Source organism: Somniosus microcephalus, chromosome 16, assembly GCF_052327205.1.
Source record: "Somniosus microcephalus isolate GS21.2 chromosome 16, FLI_Smic_1.0, whole genome shotgun sequence".
NCBI classification, from domain to species: domain Eukaryota; kingdom Metazoa; phylum Chordata; class Chondrichthyes; order Squaliformes; family Somniosidae; genus Somniosus; species Somniosus microcephalus.
This window is the reverse complement of record NC_141002.1, coordinates 77902909-77926215: the sequence shown is the minus strand read 5'-3', so window position 1 is coordinate 77926215 and position 23307 is coordinate 77902909. Positions and strand designations below refer to the sequence as shown.

Genomic DNA, 23307 nt, shown 5'->3' with positions numbered 1-23307 from the left:
TTGAACCGTAACTTCACTTCGGAAAACGAGCGCAATTTGCACCCCGATTGCCGATTGCGCCCAAAGTGGAAATTGTACCCCGAAATCTTACCTTATCCCAAACAGTTAAGCCTATAGGCTTACACTACAGGAAGTGATTGAAAATGTGTTGGAGAACAGGCCAAATTATGATCTAAATGTCGTACAACTATACAGATTAAATGATGGACAACAGGCATTTTATGGATATTTAGTTCCTCCCCCTCACAGAAACAAGAAGCCTTTGCTATATTTGCACATCAGCCTCCAAGTTTTCTATTAATATTATATAGCTAAGATTATTTTGGCTCCTACAAATCTGCTATCAATGTAATGGCGAGCATTTTGGAAGCCAACAGGAGGGTATAGTATCATCTGAGCCTTAGAAGCAGCGACATTGTTCCAATCCCAACCTAGCTTGAAAAAAGCAACTTCTACAACTAAACCAATTCCAGGAGCTGGCTTTTACACGTTAGAATATGACCCACATGCAGGGAGATTGTGGGCTGGATTTTAATCAATGGAGGTGAGTAGGAGGCGGGACTCTCACTTTTGGGGTTGTAGTTCCGCCTCCATCGAGTTGTGGCCAACCCACTCGATTTTCCCTTGATTGACTTTGTTGAGCCCGCCCAGCGGGCTCAGCAGGCCAATTAAGGGCCACCCGGCAACAGGTGACGACAGATGAAATGTCAATCTGTGACAAGAGCTTTTGACAGATGAAATATCAGCGTTTGACAACTCTTTGAAGCTGTCAAACACTGACAATCTGTACTCTAAGTTAATTCCTTCCTCTCAGGCTGATTTAGAGATCTCTCCAGAGTAGAAAGCAGAGGCTGCAACTTTTGACAGCTCGCGGCCATTCTGCTTTCTGTGCCGGTGAGATGAAGGACTCCCGAGACCTGAAGGAAGGAAGCCTGCATTAGTAAGTAAAGGTAAGATAAACTTAGTTAAACACTTTACACACACCAAACACACTTACCTCTGCACTCATGCACCCATCACTCACCTGAACACCGGACATCTTGAACCCTCCAATCCCTTCAGCCCGACGGTCCGCCTCGCTAACTTGCCGTGGTTTGGAGCCGTCGGGCAGCCCACACTTCAGGGATAAAAATAGGGATTAGGCTAAAAACTGCCTGTTAACTGCCTGTTAACAGGCAGTTAATTGGCACTAATCCCCTTCCCGCCTCGGGGAGGCGGCTCCCAGCACAGGTCGGATACCCGCCACCTGGGAAACGGGCATGGAGACGGGTTGGGGGCGGGATGGGTTCATGCCTCCCGATTTCACGATTTTTAACACCCCACACGCCTCCATTCCCACCTCCACGGCCCTGGGAAATCCTAGCCCTGTGTCTTCACCAGTCTCAATGTGGACTCCCATAATTTCTCTACAATATATTATAGTCACAATTTAAAGAATCAAAGGGGAGGATGAAAAGAACAAGTTAAATGGTATCTCTGACATTTTGCATACCTTAGGTATAAAGATGATGATGGCTATCAAACTAGTATAGAGAGTATCCATGGCCCATACACAGCCATCACCGATCCAAGAATCGTTTCAGTGTGTGAAACAGATATGTCCATTTTACTCTGTGGAATTATTTTTCAACATTTAAAGTCTACAATGACTGATCCTTGGAATTCTTGAATGCAACGTGAAAAATTGAAAACGTTTCTTTATCTAAACCAAAAGCACTCCTTTCTCAACCCTGCCTAATTTTGTCTGACCACAGTCATTGTACGGATTGAAGCCGAAAAGGAAAGGACGCAATTACACTGTAGAATTAGTATGGTGTGAAGTGGAAACTGCCATGCACTGATGCTAAACTTGCACTGGAAACCTGGATTCACAGCATAACGCCAGAGCAAAGTGAGACTCCCCACAGGTGATAGTTTCCTACTACTTTGATTTAACACTATGTGGGGTGTAAAACCTGATTTATAAAGTGCTAAGATGATGCACTGGATGTGCTGGACAATTTTTAAATCTACCTTATGCCAATTTAGATGTTTAAACCATGTATCATTTAAAGCAGAGGAGCAAGGTATTGTTGGAATCTTTTGAATCTTGCAGGGTGTCTATTTACATCAAGCACTTTTTAGCATGTTAGCTAGTTCTCCAATTTCCTTAAAGTGCTTGTTTTATGTTCCAAAAAGGGTATTTGCTATGGGAGTCAGGAAGAGAAGCAGAGATATTTCAGTATTTCACTAACTGTAATATGCTGTGCAACATATAGGTATTTTCAAAAGATCCAGAAGGAGTAATGGACAACTAATAGTTTTCTAGTTGCTTCCCCATAGGGAATTTTTCATGCAATCTCCACTTGCCTCCAACTGCCTCATCTTGTGGGCCAGCAATCTTTCTGCCTTATCCTCCTACTCAAAATATTTAGCATTAACCTGGTATAATGCAAATTCTAATTATGTGCTAATGAGAGTATTAAGTTCAAATCTTTTCTGCCGCATTGACCACAGGAAGTTAGGTTTTTTAGGCCTGAATATCTCCAGGGATCTCAACGTAGCTTCAAAGATGATGATAACCTAGCTGTTCTCTTTTTCTAGTGTGAATATTATAAAATAATATTCCTTCAGAACACGATTAGTTTTGACACCATTTGTTCAGTTTCTTTTTCCAGTTTCTGAAAGTGTCCCCTTGGAGGATTATATTTATTTGCTTGCCACTACCTACAACAGGATCAATCCATACAATAGCACAGTTTGATAGAACTACAGTGCAAACTTCCAAAGGCAGTATTCAAAAGTAAACACATTTGATTGGTATACAAGACGTGTAAGGCTGTGAGTAAAGGATTTCCTGTTATATTTAGGAAACAGCCACAGAACCATTATTAAGGATCCTATTACATTGTGTGTAGATAATACATTTACCTCCATCCTCGGTGATGAGACTTGTGACTATCTCTTACTTCTATACTACTTCACCAATTCGTGAAGGATGACCCTTCAGCAATATCTTTGAATAGGTGATCAAGTGGTACTAGGCCCATCATCTGATACTATGCAGAACCAGAATTGTCAAGTCATTACATCTGGCTACCCTAATAATTTATACTTTATTGTTTTCTTCTAAATGTTCATGGCAGATAATGTTTAAAGACCTTTCTCTTATCTTGCTTTTTGTTGAGGGCAGAATATGATGAAATGCTACAGAACCATTGTGAAAGTACACAAACAACAACAACTTGCATTTATATAGCATCTTTAACATAGTAAAACGTCCCAAGGTACTTCACAGGAGCATTGTCAGACAAAATTTGACACCGAGCCACATAAAGAGATATTGGATACCAAAAACTTTGTCAAAGAGATAGGTTTTAAGGAGCATCTTAAAAGGAGGAGGTAGAGGTAGAGAGGCTTAGGGAGAAAATTCCAGAGCTTAGGGCCTAGGCAGCTGAATGCACGGCCACCAATGACCAGAATTGGAGGGAAGCAGAGATCTTGAGGGGTTGTAAGGCTGGAGCAGGTTACAGAGATAGGGAGTGGAAAGACCATGGAGGGATTTGAACACATGGTTGAGAATTTTAAATCTGGGGTGTTGCCAGACCAGGAGCCAATGTAGGTCAGTGTGCACAGAGGTGATGGGTGAATGGGATTTGGTGCGAGTTAGAATATAGACAACAGAGTTTTGGATGAGCTGAAGTTTATGGAGGATGCAAAGTGAGAAGCCGACCAGGAGAGCATTGAAATATTCGTCTGGAGTTAACAAAAGCATGGATGAGGGTTTCAGCAGCAGATTGGCTGAGGCAGGGGTGGAAACGGGAGATATTACGGAGGTGGAAGTAGGCAATGTCTGCATTCTGAGAGGCTGAAAGCTTCTTGTTTGAGTCACATTTTTAAATAGATGTTGTGGCATAACTAGATCAATAGCAGTGACCACATAACATTTCTTTACTTTAAGCAGTTAGTCTGTACATGTGGACAATGCACATAGGGGTAGATTTTTAACTGGCTACCCTGACATAGAACGGACATTGTGGATCGGCCGCCCATTATAGAAATGGCCCAATTTTCAATAGAAATGAAAAATCAAGCAGTTTCTATAAATACGCACAACCAGTTTTACGCTCAGGCGGCAAGTCTACTCCTACTGTGTCTGTACGCTTACAGAATGCAAGCACAACAAGAATTGCTGTGGTTTGTCATTAACTCAATTTATGTTGCAAAGCTCACATTATCTACCAAATAAACAGAACAGTTCTTACTTTTTCATAATTCTGGAATTTGTTTGTTCATAATTGACAATCTGCGTGTGAAGCCACTGATAGGTTAGTTCGCTGCTCTTTCGTAGTGCCTCTGCTGGGGTAGTGTCTTGACGAATGAGTTCTTCAGGAGCTGAATGAAATAACAGAATAAATGATGACTGGTACTAGGTAGATAATAACCTCAGGTCTCAAGACTTTGTGATTTTAAAATCTAAATACTATTTACCTTTTAATATGTTTTTAGAAGGTAGAGGTAATGTGATCCGAAGCATTGCCTACATCCTTGCTTCACCTGAAGGACTGATTTCTCCCAACATGCTCCCTCCTGATATCTCCAACTCCACTCTACATAAACTCCAACTCATCCAGAACTCTCTTGCTTGTATTCTATTCTGCATACTTGTCACCCGTCTTCGACAACTTGGCCCAGTCAATTTGCCTCCTGATTGTTTCTAGTTAGGCTCACAAATGAAGATTGGCAACTTTGCCAATATACTGGGAGGCAATCAGTGCCCTTCAAACTGTAGCCCAAAGTTGGACATAGGGCTACAACACTTTTCATTAAAAATTTACTTAATCAGTGCTGAAGAGTGGCTGCGATAAAAGTGCATGGGCTGACAGCACAGTGAACTGCAAGCAAAATACTGCAAAAGTATTTCCAAGACAGAGATCGAATATTAAGGGAATCAGGGGATATGGGGATAGTGCAGGAAAATAGAGAGGAGGTACAGGAAACTTTCGTTTAAACGGAGGTTAAATGTCCGGATCGCTCTATCTACCGGCAAAATTCAGAAGTCGGTTCAGATAAGTTTTTTTACTTTTCGTTGCTTTTTTTCTCCAGTCGCGGCTCTGCAAGCGTCTAGCTGAAGCTGTTGCTTAGCTACAGAGACGCTTGCAAGCTGCGCCGACTGTTTTGAAGCTGTTGCTAAGCAACAGGGTTTGTTGCTTCAGACGGAGCTCAGAAGCTCCGTATGTTTTAACATTAGCGCTGGTTTCTCCGGCAGTTTTGATGGGCCGGCACCAGCTCGGTCCCGTCAGTGCCGGATACCAGAAAGTTTCCTGTAGAAGATCAGCCATACTCTTATTGAATGGCAGAGCAGGCTCGAAGGGCCAAATGGCCTACTCCTGCTCCTGTTTCTTATGTTCTTATGAAAAAGCAACTGAATACTGTACAGTAGAGCCTCAATTATCGGCCAAGATCCCGCTATTATAGTCGATAAGAGATTCCACTGTATGTAGTTAAACAGAAATACTAACTATAATGGACACCTTTATATTAAAATAAAATGACTGCAGTTCATTCTTAAAAGCAAAATTTGTCACATGCACAAAAAGACAAAGATAACTAACATAGCTCCAAAACTTTTTACATAGCAGTAAATGATTCTTAATCTGTATATATTTAAAACGATACCCTGCAGAACAATAGAGTTTTCCAAAAAATAAATATAAGCTTTATTTGGCAGCTGATGTTGAGACATTTGATGCTTGGGACTTGGAATGGATCTAAAGACACAAATCTGTGATCAAAAGAGAGTGGTTTTTTAAGGATTTCACAGCCATAGCAATGAATTGGGAAAAGGCAGAAATCCATATGTGATCAAAGATGATCTTATTCTTATCAGATTTGTTCTTTAGTAAAGCTGCTATTATTTAAACTGATACTGATAGGGATAAACGTGCTCTGCATCCCTTCATCCTCAATGACGACTGACTCATAGCATCTGGCATTGCATGCCTTCAGTGGCTGCCCCTCTCTATTTTTCCAAGCACCTTAGTGACCCCTATTATGAAACCTGCAATCAATATAATATGTTCAAAACCATCAGCTATCCAGATCTTTGACACGTACACACACAATGAATCTGAATAAACGGTTCATAATTCTCACTCAGCAGTTCAGGATTAAGTCATTGGCATTAGTACTTCAGGTCCCTTTCTTCTAAACTCAAATCTTCCTTGCTAAATGCAAACACAAGTGGCAGAAAACCATATAATTAACTGAACTAGACAAACAGTTGACTGAAAGGAAGTCTTGTCATAAAGCGTTGGTTTTATTTTCTTCCTATGCTGTGTACTTTGGGATCACAAAATGCATTACTGTTGTCAGATTTGCAATAAGGCTGTACTCATTTTCAGCAGCCAACTGGATTAGTAAATTTAAGAGTATGTAGAAATAGTATACACAGCTAACAGATTCCGACACCAGGAATATTTGTGCATGGAGGCTTATCATGCAGATCTCTCAGGGATCTTGCGCAATCGGAGGTCACTATCTCTGCAGCAGAAACAATGTCCTGATATTAAAGAATGAAGTCATTCAGAGCTATGTTAGTGACAGTCATTGAGGTCAGGACCATCTGCCATTAATTTTCTCAAAAAGGAGAATAATAGACACTCTATGCATTGCTTAGAAATTCCCTACTGAATAAACAAGACAAGGTCATCTGCAGGTTAAATTTTGTCCAAGACGTTTTCAAATATTTGTGAAGAGCACCATTACTTATTCTAATAGACATGCTCCTATGGTTTTTATCTAAGATCTTTATGCGTCTATAAATATAAAGAAATAGCTTGAATAAACATTAGGGGCATGGTGATTAACTGGCAACCGGGCTTCAACAAAGACCTTTTGCAGTTGAAGATTCACTCCCCAAAAAATGATTTAGTAAAAAATAAATTATCTATTACTGGGTTATCACCTGTGAAAGAGGCCCCAGAGAACTTGAAAGCTTCATCTGGCACACTTTAACATTAGCAATTGTTCAAAGTAACGATAGTGGGTCCCAGGGTGCATAGACTGCCTTTTGATTATTCCAAAATTTCACTGCTTATGTTCAATCTGGCACTAGCAGGAATAATAATGTCTCTTTATTTATTATTTGAGCAATTAGATCACATCTTACAAGAACTTCTTTGCTTTTGGGTTGTTAAAAATATCTTGTTAAACTCACTTGGTTAAAGAATATTCCAAATTACTAATTAAAATATTAAGTTCCCCAACAAGACAAAAAAATCAAATTAATTCGACCAGCTACTGCTTAAATTACAATTAAAAAGTTACAAAAACATTTCATTCCAATTTTCACAGAGCAACATTGGAGGGGATGCTAGTGGATGGACCTAGATTGTGTGTTTGCAGTTAAGTCTTTTCTAATTTGTACAAAGGTAATAAAAGTAATTGAGTTTAAATAAATTCTGTTTATTTACAACAATTTAAAGTTAGTATGCCCGTGCTTTCAGTAATCCATGGATTTTGCTTTATTTTAGCCATTTTCATCGACTCTGATGCTTAGCATATTTGCGTAACTAAAACAGGAAATCTAGCTCTGATCTGAGGCCATCAAAACACCTGCAGGCAGATTTCCATGTTTATTTTTAACAAAGCTTAGAAGAGAGTCTAAACATTCTGGCACCTCACTGGCAAGTGCAGCAGAAAACTTGTTAAAATTAACAGTCCTCAATGCAGATCAAAACCTCATCATGCAAAGGGAAAAAGCTGTAGGGCAAAAGTGGACACTGGCAGGTATTTATGTCTTCAGTTCTAAAGTAATACTAACTGCTCTTAAATCTAGCTATAAACATGGGCAAAATTCCTTTTGGTAGCATTACAATATTTGGTTTTGCTTTGCTTTTTCCGTAATGTGAGAATTACTGCATCTCAGAATTGTAACAGTCCATGAATAACAAATACATGCTACAGATGCTATTTAAGGTTATTTTCCTGAGATAATTAATTACAGTGGACAACGCTCTTCTTCTTCTTCGGCAGTCCTTTGAAACCGAGGATGACTTGCTTCCACATTAAAAATGAGCTCGCAGGTGACTGATGAGGCCAATGCGGGACCTACAGTCTCTGTCACAGGTGGGGCAGACGGTGGTTGAAGGGGCGGGTGGGTGGGTGGGGTGCTTGGGTTGACGTGCGCTCCTTGCGCTGCCTGCGCTTGGCTTCTGCTTGCTCCCGGCGAAGAGACTCAAGGTGTTCGGCGCCTTCCCGGATGCTTCTCCTCCACTTTGTGTGGTCTTGGGTCAGGGATTCCCAGGTGTCGGTGGGGATGTTACACTTTTTCAAGGAGGCTTTGAGGGTGTCCTTGAAACGTTTCCTCTGCCCACCTGGGGCTCTCTTGCCCTGCCGGAGCTCCGAGTAGAGCGCTTGTTTTGGGAGTCTCGTATTGGGCATGCAGACAATGTGACCCGTCCATCGGAGCTGATTGAGCTCTATACTATAACATGACACGGAATTATCCAGGATGATCTGAAGGATGCTACCTTCAGCCAAGATCTTCAATCAGCATGCTATTTTCAGTTCCCCAATAAAGCTAGTCAGTACTAGTTTCTGTTGCTGTTTGAGTCTCTTCTGGACCTCACAGCTTCCAACATTATGCATTCAGGTTCACACAGTAGCAATGAACTTTGCTGACACGCTGAAGAGGGTGATTGTTTGCGCGTTACCCCGTATTGGAGGATGCTGTCTCAGACCCGATTGCCCTCACCAGGACTTCCAGGGTCACTCTCAAATTCATAATGGCAGTGAGCTCCTGGCATGAAATATGCCAGCCATTGGGAGCTCGCTGTTCAAGTTGTTGGGAATTCTGCTGCTGTTACAGGGTTTACTGACCTGCAGCAGGAGTTAAAGGAGGGGTGGGGGGGGGGGGGGCGGTGGTGAGTATATTTTAAATATTAATTGATGCAATTAAAAATACCAAAATGCTTGGCCCTAAAACTATCAAAATAAAGTAGGGTCAAAGCTAAATACCCCAGAAAGCCTCAGCTGAAATGCAGTTTTCAGTTGCAGGTTTGAATCCCACGATGAAAATATCCGAGGTCTCCCATTAAATGCTGACTTCTCTTAGCATAAAACGTTCCGGTCTACTATGTATTTTTAAAATGGCCATAATTCCTGCATGAATCGTGGTAAATTGTACATTTGTTTAGTTTGTATATTTAAGTGAAACTCTTGCCTGTTTACAGGGAGAGCTTCTTATCCCGAAGTCCCACCTGACTGGAAGCTGTAGCATAAAAGCCCTGATTTTAACCCTCTGTGCCCGACTCACAGTCGTGCGAGTCTCAACCAGTGCCCGAGCCGCCAGAAAAACCTGGTAACAAACAAGATCAGCGCCAGAAGAGCCCCAGGAAGTTGGCTTTTTTGATTTATTTAAAAAAAAGTTTCCTTGTGGGCTAGGTGGAGTAGGAGTGCTTCTCTAGACCCAAGGAAACCATGGGCCTCCCCTGCACCAAGGGACTGTTCCCTTGGGTCCTTGGTGGTGGCCTCCAGCTGCCCGAAATCCTGCTCCCACTCGCCGACCACAGAGTGATTCCCACCGGGTTCAGGCGAGAGTCAGAACTTGAACATGGCAATGAGTCATAGGAGTTAAAACCTCTCCGGGCCTCACGCGGTGATGTGATGTGAGCATGCCGCTTGTCACGCCCCCCCGTGCACCGCATATGTGCCCCAAGTTAAAATCGGAGCTGAAGTGTCGGGAAAAGGGCCCCTACAGTATTCAATCGGTACGAATGCTATATTTCTAAATTATGTAATCAAATGTGAATACTACATCAGAAATAAAAGGAAATCAAGCACATTTTATATAAGTAAACACCAATGTGCTAGAAACATTTTCAATAGCTACAATCTTTCTATATCTTACAAAAATTATTGCATATGGTGTGGATTTCCAATCCAGGAACCCGTTATGATTTTTGGCCACATTTTCCATCAACGATTACCATGCTAAATTGTTTCATAAACATTTTCTATTAAATTTTGTTTTGTCAATGTCACAATGCTGTTGGAGGCTCTGTCATTAAGTGGTCCCAATTCTGTCACCATCTTGTATACAAAAAATAACTTATTAACTGACTATGGGCAATGCCACTGCCAATTTATTGAATATTACAAATTATTAGAATAAAGGAAGATGTAGCCATTAGCTCTTCTTCTGTGAAATGCTTTAAACCATGCACTGCTATGATGTGGAAACATCTGCTGTGCAAAAACTATTTGTTTTTACATTAAGTAAAGAGGTAAAGAACAGTACTGCTGACCTTCTTGCAAGGCATTTCAGGTAGGATTACAATTGTCGCCATTTTACCCAGAATTTTGGTTCACACAAAATAATATTGGTAATATTAAAAGTTACGTACAACTTCTACAGGCCCCAAGCTGTGACACATTTCTGTCAGTTTACCCAGAATGTATTGCGGAAAGGAAAAGCAATAATGTGATGATAAAATGCAATGCTGTGAATCATATTTCCCTACAACAGAGAAGGACACAGTTCAGAACCTTTGTTGGCATATTCCATTTGTGAGCAAACATTAAAAAATTTCAATTTAAAAAAAAAATAGGGCAAAGCTCCTTTTAAATGCTATGTATGGCTAACATAATACAAAATGCAAATGACTACATAGAAAACCTGCAGGAAATCAGTATCATAATTTGGTGGATGGGCGCTTAGAAAATTAGGTACAGATTTCACTTTAAATGTCACCCGTTAGCAAGTGACAAGGCATTTGGCTAAAAAAGAGAATGAACTAAATACTGCGTGCATACATAGCACAACTCCTGCAGTGTTTTACAGTGTTCTGAGAGGCATTGCTGTGAACTAGGCTTGCACTCTGCCAGAAAAGTGGCTCTGACCCATAGAGAGCTCCTTGAGATCACCAATGCCTCAGGCCTTGCTGCTTTCTCCAAGAAGTCTTATGTTTCAAGTATCAGTTTGGATTTCTTCTGGAGATGATTAACGCAAACACAACACAGATTTTTTCCAAGTTATCCAACTCCATGTGTTTATGTTATTCTAGTTCTTTTCTAGATTTTGCTGGCTATATCTACCTGCTTGAAGTCCCTATCATTTTACACCCTAAGAGAGCCATTAAATCCATAGTTTCACAAACTTATATATTTCACTCATTGATTACACACAACTATGTTATAACTGTCCTGCACAGATGTGAAACGAATTGAAAAACAGCTTTCATAAACAAATTTTTCCCATTTCAACACTTTCAACTCTCTATTGTAACTGCTTTAATAATGGTTTTGACAGTTGATGGCCTCCAGTCATACTTCTCAAAATTATGTGTGTTGCATAATCCCAAACTGTCATTTTTTTTAACTGGCAAAGACATAGCTGTTAGGAGAGTTAAAATGAAAGTATGACAAATTTAATTAAAAAGTTGGAATTGAGTGCTGCATACATTGTATTGTCTTCCCTCCCCCCCTCCGAGCCCCCATATTTTCCCCCTTTTTGGGCCCCCACTACTGAATGCCACCATGCTTCCTGCTGCAGCCTGGAGGGGGTGGAGTGACTTGGACCATGGACTTCTGTATAATTGCACTCAATGAAGCAATATGACCAGCTGACAGGAAGTACAATACTGGAAGGGTTGATTTTGACAGTTTTTACCCCATACTGGTAAGCGTAAAATGATTTTATAAATTAAATGGGACCTCTTCGTTTTATAGCTCCTGTAGAAACTAGGGCCATGATTTCCCCAACTCGGCGGGTCCGTAGCGGGTGAGGTCGGTGGTGGGCTGCGAGCCCGTTGCTGCCTTCATCGCACTGCAAGAAAAGATTTTTCCGTAATGGGACTTGTTAAGTCTGCCCTGCGTGTTACCCGGCCCAATTAAAAGGTGCGGGTCTGGTGACATCAACGTTGACGCGTTTCATGCCGCTATATTTAAAAGGGCCGTGGCCCCATTTGATCTCACTTCTGATTTGGACAGTTTAGAGTACTAACAGTGCTTGTTTGTGTACAAGATGACTTCACAGAGGCAGAGGGCTGCTCCTCGCTTTTGCGATGACTCCCTCCATGTGCTTGTGGAGGGAGTCAAAGCACGCAGGGAGATTCTCTTTCCTGCCAGTGGGCGGAAGAAACCACCCCAGGAGACCAAGACAGCCTGGCTGCAGATAGCGGAGGAGGTGACGAGCAGGTCTGTGGTGATGTGGACCTGGGTGCAGCGCCGCAAGCGCTTCAATGATCTTCTAAGATCAGGAAAAGTGAGTATAAAGCCACACTTACCTTCATGCTGTTGTGCCTCTCATCACATCCCCATCACTCTGCCTTCTTAACCGTACTCCTGCACATCCTTACTCACACCAACATTCCTTGCACCTTCACTCATCCCTCTTTCTCTAGCTACATTATTACATCCCCATCTTACTAAGCACCCCTCAAACTGACTGTCATGAATCTTATCATGAATCATGAAGTAACACTGGGCGGCCAGCTGGTGGCGCTGTCCAAGGAGTATAAATACTCGGGCGTGGGCCCAGCTTGCTCAGGATGTTTCTGTAACCAGGAACTAGTGATGTACAGGAAACTTTGGTTTATCCGGAGGTTAACTGTCCGGAATGCTCGAGCCACCGGCAAAATTCAGGAGTCGGTTCAGTAAGTTTTTTTTCTTTTCGTTGCTTTTTTTTCCACTAGTCAGGCTCTGCAAGGTCTAGCTAAAGCTGTTGCTTAGCTACAGAGACGCTTGCAAGCTACAGCTGACTGTTTAGAAGCTGTTGCTAAGCATCAGGGTTTGTTGCTAGATACGGAGCTCAAAAGCTTCCGTATGTTTTAACATTAGCGCTGGTATGTCCGGCAGTTTTGATGGGACGGCAACAGCTCGGTCCCGTCGGTGCCGGATATCACAAAGCTTCCTGTAACCAGAAATCTCATGGTTTTGAAACAGTTGATGAAAGCCTTATTTTATACTCAAACCAAGTGCTCAGTAGTCTTTTTACATCATTGACCCTCATCCTAATGCAATCATACCAACTAACAACACACAAGGAGGCAACTTGGTATTGCCACCCCACTCCATCATAGTCTCCCTCTAAAGATGCAACCCATCCATTCCTTACACTCATTCCATCAGTCTCACTCAACCTTCTCTTCTTTCCCTACTTGCAGGAAAAGAGAGCCCACAATAAGAGGGAGAAGGAGAGAACGAGAGGAGGCTCTCAATCGACGACAATGCACACCAGTGTAGAGGACATTAGTGTAGCGGTGGACCAGCTGGAGGTGGGGGACGGAGAGAGGGGCTCATCAGAACAACCTGGTGACAGAATCAGTTTCCATACAGCTACATGGCATTCATCAATCATTCATATGTCATTCATATGGGGGCTGATGGCAAGAGAGATTGAATGCTCATCATGTGCATAATGGTAGCTGTATGCAATCTACATATGATATATCTAACTGACCTATTTATCTCCCACAGTTTCATCAAGAGCCCCACCCAACTGTCCAGGAGAGCGAGAGGACTCCTCAGAGGAGTCAGCAGTGGAGACTCCTCGTCAGATGGCGCAGGAGTCTCCTAGCTCTGCTCAGCTGCATGCAGACGCTGAGCCTCAGGGGCCATCCAGGAAGAGGATGATCCTGGAGTTGCAGGAACATGTGCAGGAGGCTCTGACAGGTTTTGCAATCGAGGTGACTGCGATGTTCAGAGAATGGAGGAGTCCATCTCAAACATGAGCACCACCGTGGCACACACACTCGCAACCGTAGGTTCCTCCATGGGTAGGACGGGCACCTGCACCTAATGCTCCAGTCGCACGAGCACATGGTTTCTATTCAAAATAGATAGGCATCTATGGAGGATAGAAACCAGATGCTCATAGACGTCCTTTCTAGGAGAGATGTCAGTATAGATGTGGGCCCTCATGGCCCCACTGAAGTGCAGCAAGGTGCTCTCCAGCTACTTGCTAGCAGAGAAGTGCAGGTGGGCCATGAGAGGGATGATGGTGGGAGGGGACATGGAAGTGGGGGCTCCTCTCCAAGCACTCACACTTCTCCCCCCTTGCCAACACCTCGGTCAGAGCCCCAGATGCCTCCCCGGACAGCGATAGCCAAGTCTGCCCCTGCACAGTTGCAGGAGGAGCAGACTTTGGCGGGGCCCTCACAGGCTCCAAAACCCAGAGGATGACCGCCAAAGACGTCTAAGCAGGCGCAGCAGGGAAGTGAGGAGATTGCCTCTACCTCTGCTGAAGCCACAGGGGTAGCACCATATAGAAGCACAGAGAAAAGATCCCACACAAAAAGAGTCACAAGGGCAGCACGGTGGCATAGTGGTTAGCACTGTTGCCTCACAGCGCCAGAGACCCGGGTTCGAATCCGGCCTCGGGCGACTGTCTGTGTGGAGTTTGCACATTCTCCCCGTGTTTGCGTGGGTTTTCTCCGGGTGCTCCGGTTTCCTCCCACAGTCCAAAGATGTGCGGGTTAGGTTGATTGGCTATGATAAATTGACCCTTAGTGTTAGGGGGATTAAATACGTGGGGTTACAGGGATAGGGTGGGATATGTGTCGGTGCAGGCTCGATGGGCCGAAATGGCCTCTATCTGCACTGTGGGGTTTCTGTGATTCTGTGAAGGGTAGTCACTTGGGTGTTTTCTTAAATGTTGTCATTTAATTGTTACGTTTAATTCATTTCTTGTATTAAATCATTTATTTTGAAAACTTTGCGGTCCTTGACAAATGTGTGTGCACAATTGGAAGTGGCAGGGTGAATGGTCAGGGCTAATTTAAGCTCCAGCAATGGTGGTGACAGTGAAAAGAATGGACTGGTCATTGTAGGGATGCTTTATGGTATTGCTGTAACTAAATCTGGCCATGATGAGGCCATCCCTGGCCTCACGGGCAGCAATGTGGTCGTGTACTGGTGGCATATCGACCGCCGGCTTCTCCAGGTCTTCCTCATCCTCGTCTGCCACCTCATGCTGCGCCTCCTCCGAAGAGGCTGTGCGCTCTGCACCTTGTTCCTCATGCAGCGCTATTCCTTGCTGATGCACTATGTTGTGCAGGACGCAGCAGACCACAGCGATTCTGGAGACCCTGGCTGGTGCATACTGAAGGGCTCCTCCAGATCTGTCCAGGCATCTGGAGCACATTTTGAGCAACCCCATTGTCTGCTCTATGACACTTCTGGTGGAGATGTGGCTTTGATTGTAATGTTGCTCAGCCTCAATTGTTGGCCTCCTCAAAGGTGTCAAGAGCCACGTCTTCAGCGGACAGCCCTTGTCTCCAAGCAGCCAGCTGTCAAGACTGTTTGGAGGTGCGAAGAGCTGAGGGATGGTGGACTGTCGCAGGATGTAAGAGTCATGGCAGCTGCCAGGGAACTTGGTGCACACATGCATGATGATCTTCATATGGTTGCAGACGAGCTGCACACTGAGGGAGTGGAAGCCCTTGCGGTTGACAAAGACTCCTGGGTGATGATGGGGTGCCCTGATGGCCACATGTGCGCAGTCGATGACGCCTTGCACCTGTGGGAAGCCAGCCAGAGCCGTAAAGCTGAGCACATGCTCAGTAACACTGGCTTCATCAGTGAAAAAGTTGATATAATTGATGAACTTGTCAAAGAGGGCATCGGTGACCTGTGTGATGCATCTGTGGGCGGCCGACTGCCGCAAATGTCTGCTGCAGATGCCTGGAAGGAGCCTGAGGCGAAGAAGTTGAGGGCAAGGGTGACTTTAACAACTACTGGTAAGGGGTGTCCACCCGTTCCTCTGGGCTGCAGGTCTTGCTCCAGCAATTTGCAAATGTCTGCAACGACCTGGCACTATAGCCTGAGCCTCCTGAAGCACTGCTGCTCAGTCACGTTAAGGAAGCTCATCCTCTGCCTGTAGCCATGCTCGCTTTTACATCCTTGGTCTTTTTTGGAGTCGGTAGAGGCTCTGATCATTATAAGGCTCCATGGAAACACCAAGGAAACTTTAGGACCCGGCATATCTGAGTGCCATCTTATTTCATGATCCTCCTGCCACACTCCTGCTAGAGTTGAGCTGGGAGCGCGCTGGAAGGGCCACAGATTTTCAGTCCCAGTATGTTTCGATATGATTCTTGGTGCACAATAGACTTGTACAGTTTTAATACTCTCGTGCTATTTCCAAACTGCACTAATCTTAAGTGTTGGGAATGTTGGACAAGGGACAAACTTACTACAAGTACGTACAAGCCAAAATTTCCCACCGTACTAACAGAAAGGAAATTATTTTTAATAATTTAATGAAATGTTTAATATACTGGTGTTACAAAGCAATGTTTATGGCAGATAAGCATCCAGATATATGTGGCAAGTTTTCTTATGCTTTGCGCCTGGATCAGGCACAAACATGGGGCAGCAATGTATACGAGATGGGCGGGATCTAACCTCACCTCATTTTCCTGTTGGGTTACCATAGTGGTCATCCATTTGGAGGGGTGTCCAGAAGTGGTCATTAAGCCTTGCGCCCAGACCTGGAGGATCTGAAAGGAAAGCTGGCAAGGCCGAGCCTTTTTAAAAAAAAAACAGGTCCAGTAGAAAAACGTTTGAGGCTGGAGCCCTCAGTTGCTGCTTTCGGGCAACTGCAGAAGGCCCCAAAGTGGCTTCTCAGGCCTACAGCAGCATTTGGAATTTGGTCCCAGTTTTAGGCACAAGATCCTTTCAAGAGGCGGATCTGCCATCAGACCTAAAGCTAAAGACCTAAATTAATTTTCAAGTACAGGGTGTTTCCAGATGCATACTAATGCACAGATTTTTTTTTTACAAATCCTCTGTTGTTGGTAGCCAACAGAATGAGAAGGGGAAATGATTCAACTTTGGAGAAAATCACAGACTGAAGTGAGTCATTACTTTTTAAAAGCATGTAATACGGTAGATAAATGGTTCCCCTGTGTCTCATTTATGAAAATAACTCAGCGTCAGATGAGAGGAGGATGTTTCAGTTTTCTTAATTTAAAAAAAAATCATTTGAGCGCACAGCTTGAATAGATAAAGTACTTCAAGCATGCTAATATTTGAAACAAAAGATAAAATAAGTGATGAGGAAACATCGATAAATGGATTGTTTAAAGTTTTGTGGGAAAAAATTGTTATTGAGGAGAGACATCAGTCCTGATATTAATGGGAAAGCAGGGAGACATGGGGGAGGCCAAAATCGGTCGAAGAACCTGGCAAGGCTGGGTACGCCGATCAATGGCAGGACCTCATTAACATGTCAGCCTCCCGCCCGACAGCCGACCAAATGGACAGCCTGGCTGGTGGAAACACTAGCGGGCAGGAGGCTGCAGCCGGAGACCCTTCGGGATGGTTCCCGGCACTGAGAAGAGAGCATCAGCTCCAGGCGGTGATCAGGTGGGCTGGGGGGAGGTGCCGATTGAGAGAGCTGGGTTGTGGGGGGGGGAGAGAAGGCTGGAGATCGGGGCTGGGGGAGGCCGAAGACTTCCTCGAGTTGCTTGGGGTGGGGGGAAGTACTGCTGCTCCTCCTGGCCTACAAGGACTGCTAAAAGAGCCACTTACCTTGGGGAACCAGCAGCTCTCGCCTCGGATCAGCTGCCGGGAATCCCATGGACCCATAGGTCACTGGTCGGGCTTCCCGCTAATACTATTAAATTTAAGTCGTGGCACTGGTGATGCCATCAGGCCGCGATTTTGGTACAGTAACTAGGCTCTTGCTTGCCTTTTGCGGGAACCTCGTTCATGGCCTGATTTCTGTACTTTAAAATTTAAAGAGGCAGGAATGGGATTGGGTTGCCTGAACCTAATATTTTAGCCACCTCCGACCCTCTATCGCCCGTCAGTGGAGGGGTTAAAATTTAGGCCACAGGTGCAGAAAAATGACACAGACATTTCTGTGCGTGCCTATTTGATAAAAGAATTCAATGTGCAATGAGGTGAAGACACTTAATCAATTTAGTTAGGTAATGGAAAAGTAACATTGGTACAAAAGGGAACACGCTACCAAAGCTCAGATTAAGGAGGATTGTTTCTCCATCGGACCTGGGAGTGCTCGATGCTAATAGTGTGGGTACAAAATTGGAGAAGTATCCTCCGAAGTAAGATTACAAAATGTAGTAAGCACAAAATTCACTCCTAAATATTAAAAAATAAGAAAGTAAAATAAGAGTCGATCATGTGTTTTCAATTTATGGAGGTGACACATCAGTTTTCTGAATAGATATTTAAACGGCGAGTGCTTCACATCTCCTGAGAGAAGGGTTGACATCATCTCATTGATGGTCTGAATTGGGTTTGTAAAAGGTACGTAGATGCAAGTCTGAACAATATTGAAATTTTAGCCCAAATGCATAAATGGCACAGGTGCACCTTTTGCATCATTCTCACTATGATCAGTGATTTTATAAAATATTATGCAAAAGACAATGGGGTATAAATGTGTCTTCACCAGTAGCACAAAACGGGCTATATCGTATTGACCGCCCGTTATATTCCAATGGACTTCAATTGAACTGAATATTTGGTGGGGAGAATAGCAGGTGATCCATGTGATATGGTCTATTTTGCATTACCACCCAAGACAAATTCATACCCAATTATACACCAACAAGGATCAAAACAAATAAATGTTTGACCTGAAATCCACCTCTCAAAATACTGGGAGTAACACTGTTTTTCCGCTTACCTCTAAAATATCCCAGACGATCACGTATCTTCTTTGATGGCTTCACAGGAGGATATTTATTTTTCTTATTCTTGAACAAGGCCAGTCGCACAACTGGGTCTAGGGCAAGGACAGAGGAGAAAATAATCAGCCTGATTCACAACTGGCCCAAAAGATTAACTTCAACATGACTGGACGATTCTTATGGCAGGGTATTAACAACTTGCTGAAACCCCACAAGTATAAGATGGTCCACTGAAGTGGACAAATGCCACAGCTAAAAGAACAATTAAAACACAAGGGCCCGGAATTCCATCACATCCTTCAGCATACCATCACATGTGCACACTGCAACACTTTTTCTTCTTTCAAACAGTCACTTATTCCTTTGTACTCTTCACACCACACACTAACACCATTCTCTTCTCACATCCCAGCACTTGCACAACTACCAACTATTCGCATCACTCATTCCTCACTTCACATGCCACACTTTGTTTGATGTTCTTCACCTCCTCATCCTCATTCCATTTTGCTGCTTCTCCGCCTCTAAAAACATGCACTATATGCACAAGCTTACCCTTTCAACAGCCACTCACCAACTCCCATACTATATTTCTGCAGGAAAAATCAGTGTGTAATGCTAGGAAGAGGATCAAGTCGGGGGGCGGGGAGGAATACCCGAAATTATAGTCCTCACCCAAGCAGAGCAAGAAGCCCTGTAGGTTTAGTGGCCCAGGCAGAGCCATGAGCTTCGGGTAACCTTTCATTCATCTCAGAAAATATTGAGCCAGCTTGACAACTTCATGCTACATTCTCAAGACTGTCACCTAATGCTCAGCTTCTCAGTACCATCCTAAATCTTATCCCTTTTCTTTTTCCTCTAGCATGGGATTCCTGCAGAAGACACCTCTGAGGAGGACAATCCTCCTGAGGATGTATTGTCACACACTCCATCCTTCCCAAACAACAGCACAGACATTGGCACTCCGCTTGGATTAGACAGTCAGGCAGAAGATCTGCACGTGTTGAAATGACCAACACAAGTGAGCAGCAGCAGGTACTGGTGGCAGGGACAGCACAAGAGAGAGCTCTCTGAAGGGCGAGGTCCTCTTCCAGCTCGGCTGAGCAGAACAGAGGACTTCAAGGGCCCAGCCATGAAAATAAAACTGCTCGTCTCACACAATACAAACAGGGCATCAGTGACCTGCTTACTGCAGCTGTGTACTACAGATTTTGAGATGATGGCCCCTGTAACAGGCTGGAAGGAGCCAGTGGCACAGAAGTTAAGGGCTGTGGTGACTTTGACAGCCACTGGCAAAGCATAACCCACTGTTCCTGTAGGGAACAGGCTGTGTTGCAGGAGGCTGTAGAGTCCGCAACAGCCTGCCTGGAGAAGCATAGCCTCCTGAAGCACAGCCCCTCAGATAGCTCCAAGAAAGTGACTCTCGGCCTGTACACCCGGTGTGCTGGGTATGGCTTCCAATGAACAGCCTTCCTCACCTGCTGTCTTATGATAGGCCCTGCCTGCCCCTGGCGGGTACCTAGGCCGACTTCAAAAAGTGCGCAGTTAAAATGGCAGCACAGAATGCAGCAGTAAGTACTCTACCGCTATTTCATCCACCCACCCATCCGGTTCCCATCAGTCGGGCAGGGTTAAAATCGGGCGCAACTATTTTGTTGATCTCAAGGTTTGTCTCAACTATTATGACTTTTCTCAAACTTGACTCTCCAAAAGCTTATGGTAATATAATTTGATATTTAATAACATATAATCATATTCAGTACAAAACAGAAATTAATTTGCTTTATTTCAATGTGTGAAGTACCTATTGTATGTTGTACTAAACCAGTTCCATCCAAACAAGCCAAATTGATTCTTTCAGTATACAAGCCAAAGACATTATGACAGCAGCTATGAGCGTTAGTAATTTATTGTCAACAGTAAGTGCTCCTGTGCCAGAAGCTTTAATAAATTTGACTGCATTAATCAGATCGGGAGTGACACTCTGGACCAGGTAAGTATTTATGAAAATGAATCGGCAGTTAATGGTTACAATTCTGATTCACAATAATGTTAATCCAGGACATTTCTGGGCTAAGACTGGGTTATATTTCATCTGTTGTGGCTAGTTCAGCACATGGGTAGTTCATAACATGAAAGGTCTTCCAAACATAAACTAATATGAACTAATTTCCATCATTAGTTCTTAAAGCATTAATATAAATCATGGACTTTATGATCAATATTTTGAATGTTACTTTTAAGATAGTCCTGTTTATTTATACATGGCCCTGATTAGCCCCATTATGTATAACTCCATGTGAATTGGTCATCCTAGGTTGCTAGGCAGATTTTGACATGCAGAGAGCACAGGAAAGAAAGGTCTTGCATTTATAGAGTGCCTTTACAGTGCTTCTGAAGTGTATTCACTGTTGTACTGTAGGAAATGCGGCAGTCAATTTGTGCACAGCAAGGCCCCAGAAACAGCAAAGACCTGTTCATCCATTACCCCTGTGCTCACTGATCTACATTGGCTCCTGGTCTGGCAATGCCTCGATTTTAAAATTCTCATCCTTACAAATCCCTCCATGGCCTCGCCCCTCCCTAGCTCTGTAACTTGCTCCAGCCCTCCAACCCTGAGATTTCTGAGCTCCTCCACCTGTCCTGATATCTCATGTGGCTCGGTGTCAAATGTTGTTTGATAACGCTCTGTGAAGCGCCTTGAGACGTTTTACTACGTTGAAAGCGCTATATAAATGTAAGTTGTTGTTTTTGTAATGACCAGGGAATCTGTTTTAGTGATGTGGGTTGAGAGATCAATACTGGCCAAGGCATCACTGAGAACTCCCCTGCTCTTCTTTAAATAGTGGATCTTTTACATCCACCCGAGAGGGCAGACAGAGCCTCGTTTTAGCGTTTCATCTGAAAGGCGGTATCTCCAACAGTGCCGCACTCCCTCAGTACTGCACTGAAGTGTCAGCCTGGATTTGGTGCTCAAGTCTCTGGAGTGGAACTTGAACCCACAAGCTTCTGAGCCAAGGCTGACACCAATGATGAGAGTGGAAAATGACATGTAGGTGAAAGTTAAAGGGATGGGGCAATTAAAGGACATTGACATATTAAGGTGACAATAGTTCTAATAGCCTTTGGAAAGGCTCAATATATTTCTGATCCATTAGCAGCCTTTGCCAAGGCTGCATGCTAGTTGCAGATGTTCTTTTAGCAAACGGCACAGCTTTGCATCTGGTTCCCTGATGACACAGAGCCTATGAAGATAATTCTCTTTGGTTACTAGTTTGGTGTGCCAAGGCCTACAAATATGGCTGGTTGAATCATAACAGGTGTGGCCAATAGGGGTACAGATCATCATGGCACACCTTATTTCATGCAGTGACACTAAAAACATGACACATTCTGATTGTGGTGCACAGAGAAAGTATACAACATTATGGTTAGTCAGGCATGGCTTGTATAGTAAAAAGCTCCAAGTAATGAATGTGTATTCAGAATCCATTTTCCCTAGTTTTTCCTGACATAAGTATCAGTCATTTGAACGCAAGAAGCCACTGATGTACTATTTTGAAGTTTGTGATTTTATCTTTGAAGCTTTATTTTTGTATTTTTTCCTAATTTCTTATATCCACACCCTACTTACTGAGAAAACAGAATGTTGCCAATACAATGACATATCCATAGATGCTGTCAATTGGCAGACAGCCAAAAGACATATTTGAGTGACATGGAAAGACATTCCTTGCAAGCTATTTTTTCCCTCCCTTTCCTGAATATTCTGAGACACTTGAAAGTCAGCCTCATGGGGCACATCAAGTATGTTTGAGATACGACGATGAAACTATTGCGCCATCTTGGAATGTTTCCATCATTTTGCTATCTGGTCTTATACAAGTTATTGTTTTCCCATTTTCGTCAATTTTCTCTCCTTTCCTCCTGATGTCATTGACTCTTTGTGGGATACAGATCTATGGGTACTGATCGCGCATCATCTAGTATGTTGATCAAGCTGCCATTATTTACGTGTGAGCCCAGTGAGTGTTGACAGGTTATTGAACTTACATAAGAACATAAGAAATAGGAGCAGGAGTAGGCCATTTAGCCCTTCGAGCCAATAAGATCATGGCTGATCTTCTACCTCATCTCCACTTTCCTGCACTAACCCCATATCCCTTGATTCCCTTAATATTCAAAAATCTATCGATCTCTCTCTTGAATATACGCAATGAATGAGGCTCCACAGCCCTCTGGGGTAGAGAATTCCAAAGATTCACTACCCCGTGAGTGAAGAAATTTCTCCTCATCTCAGTCCTAAATGGCCGACCCCTTATTCTGAGACTGTGACCCCTGGTTCTAGACTCCCCAGCCAGAGGAAACATCCTCCCTGCATCTACCCTGTCAAGCCCAAGAACTGTAGGGGTATCACAACTGAGCTGGATCTTGAACTCACCTGTTATCCCTGCAAACTCATTTCCAGCAAGGACCACTGGATAGCGATCAGAAGGAAACTTGGGAAATTTTTCCCAATTTAATCCTGGGGTACTGACGGCAAATGTAGTTTCTCTACCATGGCTAGATAGGGTAGAAATATGGGCACGCCCATTTTAAGACAGAGGTCAGATTGTGAATTGGAGGAGGAGTTAAAAGTGATGAATCACAGGGAGGGCAGGGT

At 43.6% G+C, this 23307-nt stretch overlaps 1 protein-coding gene across 5 annotated transcripts in view; it reads right to left on the bottom strand.

Annotated features, from left to right (window-relative positions):
• The window catches only part of lrriq1 (leucine-rich repeats and IQ motif containing 1), a 223927-nt gene that overhangs the window by 26854 nt on the left and 173766 nt on the right, over positions 1 to 23307 (bottom strand). For all 5 annotated transcript variants that reach the window (XM_086009304.1, XM_086009305.1, XM_086009307.1 and 2 more), the window contains 2 exons: positions 18641 to 18739; positions 4245 to 4374 (listed from right to left, as the gene is read on the bottom strand). In XM_086009304.1, coding sequence (XP_085865430.1) covers positions 4245 to 4374; positions 18641 to 18739 — 229 coding nt within the window. The remainder of the gene's footprint in view (positions 1 to 4244; positions 4375 to 18640; positions 18740 to 23307) is intronic.